The sequence below is a fragment of the Gadus morhua genome, chromosome 23, assembly GCF_902167405.1.
Source record: "Gadus morhua chromosome 23, gadMor3.0, whole genome shotgun sequence".
Lineage (NCBI taxonomy): Eukaryota > Metazoa > Chordata > Actinopteri > Gadiformes > Gadidae > Gadus > Gadus morhua.
Window position 1 is genome coordinate 19,388,941 of NC_044070.1, and position 5,000 is coordinate 19,393,940.

General features: G+C 47.7%; 1 protein-coding gene across 1 annotated transcript in view; it reads right to left on the minus strand.

The window, feature by feature from the left end:
- The window catches only part of malrd1 (MAM and LDL receptor class A domain containing 1), a 29,739-nt gene that overhangs the window by 2,311 nt on the left and 22,428 nt on the right, over positions 1-5,000 (minus strand). Inside the window, exons 26-29 of the mRNA XM_030349729.1 lie at positions 3,783-3,984; positions 2,075-2,350; positions 1,122-1,247; positions 388-454 (exon numbers count right to left, since the gene is read on the minus strand). Coding sequence (XP_030205589.1) covers positions 388-454; positions 1,122-1,247; positions 2,075-2,350; positions 3,783-3,984 — 671 coding nt within the window. The remainder of the gene's footprint in view (positions 1-387; positions 455-1,121; positions 1,248-2,074; positions 2,351-3,782; positions 3,985-5,000) is intronic.

Below are 5,000 nucleotides of genomic sequence, written 5' to 3' on the forward strand. Positions count from 1 at the left end.
AGATAAGCAGCCTGTGTGCATATATAAGTACTAAATGTAATCGAACAGACAGACATTAGTACGACATCTGCTGGCCCTGTTCCATCCACGCGCTGGCCTTGCCTGATCTGACTAGGGGCGGCCGCCCCGCCAACCGTGCATCACCATCCCAGTGATGCTGGGTACCATCCCAGTGATGCTGGGTACCATCGCAGTGATGCTGGGTACCATCCCAGTGATGCTGGGTACCATCCCAGTGATGCTGGGTACCATCCCAGTGATGCTGGGTACCATCCCAGTGATGCTGGGTACCATCGCAGTGATGCTGAGTACCATCCCAGTGATGCTGGGTACCATCCCAGTGATGCTGGGTACCATCGCAGTGTGCCGCGGTCGCTCTGTACTCACGCGCACGTCGGCCCGTGTCTCCCCACGGTGCACGTTCCTCCTGCGAGACAAAACGACTGAGGGCACTCTGAGGAGGAGAGGAGAGGAGGAGAAAAGGAGAGGGGAGGAGATAAGAGAGGAGGAGAGGAGAGGAAGAGAGGAGGAGAGAGGGGAGGAGCGAGGAGAGGAGGAGAGGAGGAGAGAGGAGAGGAGGAGAGAGAAGAGGAGAGAGGACAGGAGAGGAGGAGAAAAGGAGAGGGGAGGAGATAAGAGAGGAGGAGAGGAGTGGAAGAGAGGAGGAGAGAGGGGGGGAGAGGGGAGAGGAGGAGAGGAGAGGAGGAAAGGAGAGGAAAAGAGAGAGAAGAGGAGAGGAGGAGAGAGGACAGGAGAGGAGGAGAGAGAAGAGGAGAGGAGGAGAAAAGGAGAGGGGAGGAGAGAGGAGAGGAGGAGAGGAGGAGAGAGGAGAGAGGAGAGGAGGAGAGAGAAGAGGAGAGGGGAGGAGAGGAGATAAGAGAGGAGGAGATGAGGAGTAGAGAGGAGGAGAGGAGAGGAAAGGAGGAGTGGAGGAGAGAGGAGAGGAGATGAGGAGCAGGTGTTGAGGAGATACATACAGGAGGATACTGTATGTATGAGTCCCTCAATAAATGTAAATGTAGTGTATGAAGCTTGCGCGCGTGTGTGTGTGTGTGTGTGTGTGTGTGTGTGTGTGTGTGTGTGTGTGTGTGTGTGTGTGTGTGTGTGTGTGTGTTGGTTACCATGACAGCTGGACTCGTCGGGGAGGTAGGGGGGGCAGTGGGGGGTGCGGTCACATCGGAGGTCCAGAGGGAGGCAGGAGGAGGAGGTCTCACACACCAGAGACCCCGACACACACCGCCGCACCGCTACAACACACACACACACACACAATGTATGATGTACATACACACACACACACAATATATATACTGTGTATACACACACACACACACACTATATATATACTGTGTATACACACACACACACACACACACACAATGTATAATGTACATACACACACACACACACAATATATATACTGTGTATACACACACACACACACACACTATATATATACTGTGTATACACACACACACACACACACAATATATATACTGTGTATACACACACACACACACACACACACAATATATATATACTGTAGACCGTACACACACAGTATATAAACAAACTCACCGCTACAACACACACACACACACACACATAGGCATACACTCACGCACACAGCATATAAACACTATGTATACAAACAAAGCTGTGACACTAACCAATCCATCATGCACAATCACACACACTCGCAAAGACACACACACCCACACAGAAACACGCAAACACACTCATCCATGCACAAAGACGCACACACATTCACACTCACACACACACACACACAAACAGACACACACGCACATGCTCACAAATGCACAAACACGCACGCACACACACACACACACACACACACACACACACACACACACACACACACACACACACACACACACACAACCAGAGCCAGACACACACATACACACACCTACAAACACACACTTACGCACACACGGATGTACACACACACACACACACACACACACACACACACACACACACACACACACACACACACACACACACACACACACACACACACACACACACACACCCTCCCCCCACTCACGGCAGGCGGCCTCGTCCTCGCCGAGGGGGCAGTCCGGGACCCCGTCACAGCGGAGCAGCGAGGGCAGGCAGCTGTCGGCGCACAGGAAGTGACCCGGGGGACAGCCCCCCTGGGGGGGCGGGGTCCCGGGCACCAGCGCCGGGCAGCTCCGCTCGTCCGATTGGTCCACGCAGTCCGGCTGTCCGTCACAAAGCCAGCTGAGGGGGATGCACTGGGAGGAGTGGGAACACTGGAACTCACCTGGGCCGCAGTGGGGGGGCGCCGGGGTGGCATCGCCTGGGGTCACGGGGTCACGGGGTCAGGGGTCACACACACTTCAATACGCATACACACTACCGCACACATGCATCTAAACACCACCACACACTTTAATACAAATGTTCACATCCTCACGCACACTCGAAAACCGGAACACAATCTCATACACACAAATATTCATATGCACACACTTTAATAACACATTTAGAGGGGAGGGATGGAGAGAGATGAGAAGGGTGGGTAGGAGAGGGGGAGAGGAGGAGAGGGGAGGAGAGAGAGAGTAGGGTTGGGCTGGAGAGAGGGAGAGGAGAGGGGGAATTGCTTCCTGCAGATATCTGACCCTGACCCCGGAGCAAATTAATTCTCCAGGGATCCTCCTTTATACTCTCTGGCTCTCTCTGGCTCTCTTTCTCCCTCCTCCTCAAGTCTCTAAACCTCCCTCTCTCTCTCACTCCCTCCCTGCTGGACCCATTAGAGAGAGGGGGATGCAGAGAGAGAGAGAGAGAGAGAGAGAGAGAGAGAGAGAGAGAGAGAGAGAGAGAGAGAGAGAGAGAGAGAGAGAGAGAGAGAGAGAGAGAGAGAGAGAGAGAGAGAGAGAGAGAGAGAGAGAGAGAGAGAGAGAGAGAGAGAGAGAGAGAGAGAGAGAGAGAGAGAGAGAGAGAGAGAGAGAGAGAGAGAGAGAGGCAGTGAGACGGGAGAAGGGGGCGAGTGGATAAAAAGGAACAAGATAATAAGAAGGAGAGATGAATGAAAACCAGAGGAATGGAGGGGGTGTAAGAGGAGAGAGATATTGGGAGGGGACAAAGGGAGACTAATGAGATATTTAAGAGACAGAGGATGGAGAGGAGAGAGAGGGAGAAGAGAAGGAGAGGAGAGGAGGGAGAGGAGAGAGGACAGAAAGAGAGGGAGTACAGGCAAGCTGCTTTGTTCAATGAGGAAAGGTGTTTGAAAGCAAAGAGGGATGAGGCAGACAGAAAGTGTAAATCAATTGTAATGCATCTAGTGACAGTATTGATTAAAAGACTGATGGTACTATAACAAGCACATCATTGGTCAGGTTCAGACAACCCCTGGTACAGGTGGACCCCTGGTGTGTTTGTGACCTCATGCCTCCCATGATGCACCCTGTTGTGTGTGTGTGATGTCATCCCTACCATGGTGTGTGTGTGTGTGATATCATACCTCCCATGATGCACTCTGGTGTGTGTGTGATGTCATACCTCCCATGATGCACTCTGGTGAGTGTGTGATGTCATACCTCCCATGATGCACTCTGGTGTGTGTGTGATGTCATACCTCCCATGGTGCACTCTGGCGTGTGTGTGATGTCATACCTCCCATGGTGCACTCTGGCGTGTACGTGATGTCATACCTCCCATGATGCACTCTGGTGTGTGTACGATGTCATACCTCCCATGATGCACTCTGGCGTGTGTGTGTGATATCATACCTCCCATGATGCACTCTGGCGTGTACGTTATGTCGTCGAGGGCCACGTCTGTCTGCGAGTCCCCCCCCACCTGGGCCTGGAAGGTCACCCTGAAGGGCGCGGGGTTGGACAGCACCGCGCTGGCGTAGGTCCACTGGTCGCCGTGGTTACCGCCGGTCGCCCACATCAGGAGGCGGACCCCGCTGGCCCCCACCGTGTACACCTGGGGGACAGGAAGTGATGTCACGGGTTGGATAAAGTAGAATATAGAGTGTACGATATGACGTTCAATGAGACTAGATTAGATTTGATTAGATAAAGTCAGATCAGATCATTTTAGATTAAATTGAGCAGATTAGATTATATACAGTTATTTTGGACTATCTAATTTTATATAAGACTAATATTAGACTAGAATCGGGAATGTTAGAAAATATCAGATTCAACAACATTAGACTTTATTAGAATAGAAGAGATGAGATTAGATCGGATTAAAGTAGTTTATATTAGATTGTATCAAACTATCGGAAACTATAGGAGATTCGATTAAAGTAAATTATAATAGATTGCAGAAACAGATTACATTCGACACAGGATAAATACAGATTAACTCAGACTGATTATATGACATGATATAGATTACATCATACGATATACGATATATGATATAGATAACATGATACGATATATGATATATGATATAGGTTACATTATATGATATTTGATATAGTTGACATTATATGATATATGATGTATGATATAGATTACATTATATAATATAATATGTGATACAGAATACATTATAAGATATATGTTGTAAGATGTATGATATAGGTTACATGATATATGATTTACGACATATGATATAGATGACATTATATGAAATATGATATAGATTACATGATATGATATATGATGTATGATGTATAATAATAATAATAATAATACATTTAATTTAGAGGCGCCTTTCAAGACACCCAAGGTCACCTGTATAACATAGATGACATCATATGACATAATGTATGATATATGATATAGTTGACATTATAAGTTTGATATATGATATATATGATGATTTATGATATATGATATAGGTGATGATGCATGATATATGATATATGATATAGGTGATGATGTATGATATATGGTATAGGTGATGATGTATGATATATGATGCATGATATATGATTTATGATCATGCATGATATATGATATATTATGTATGATATAGCTGATGAT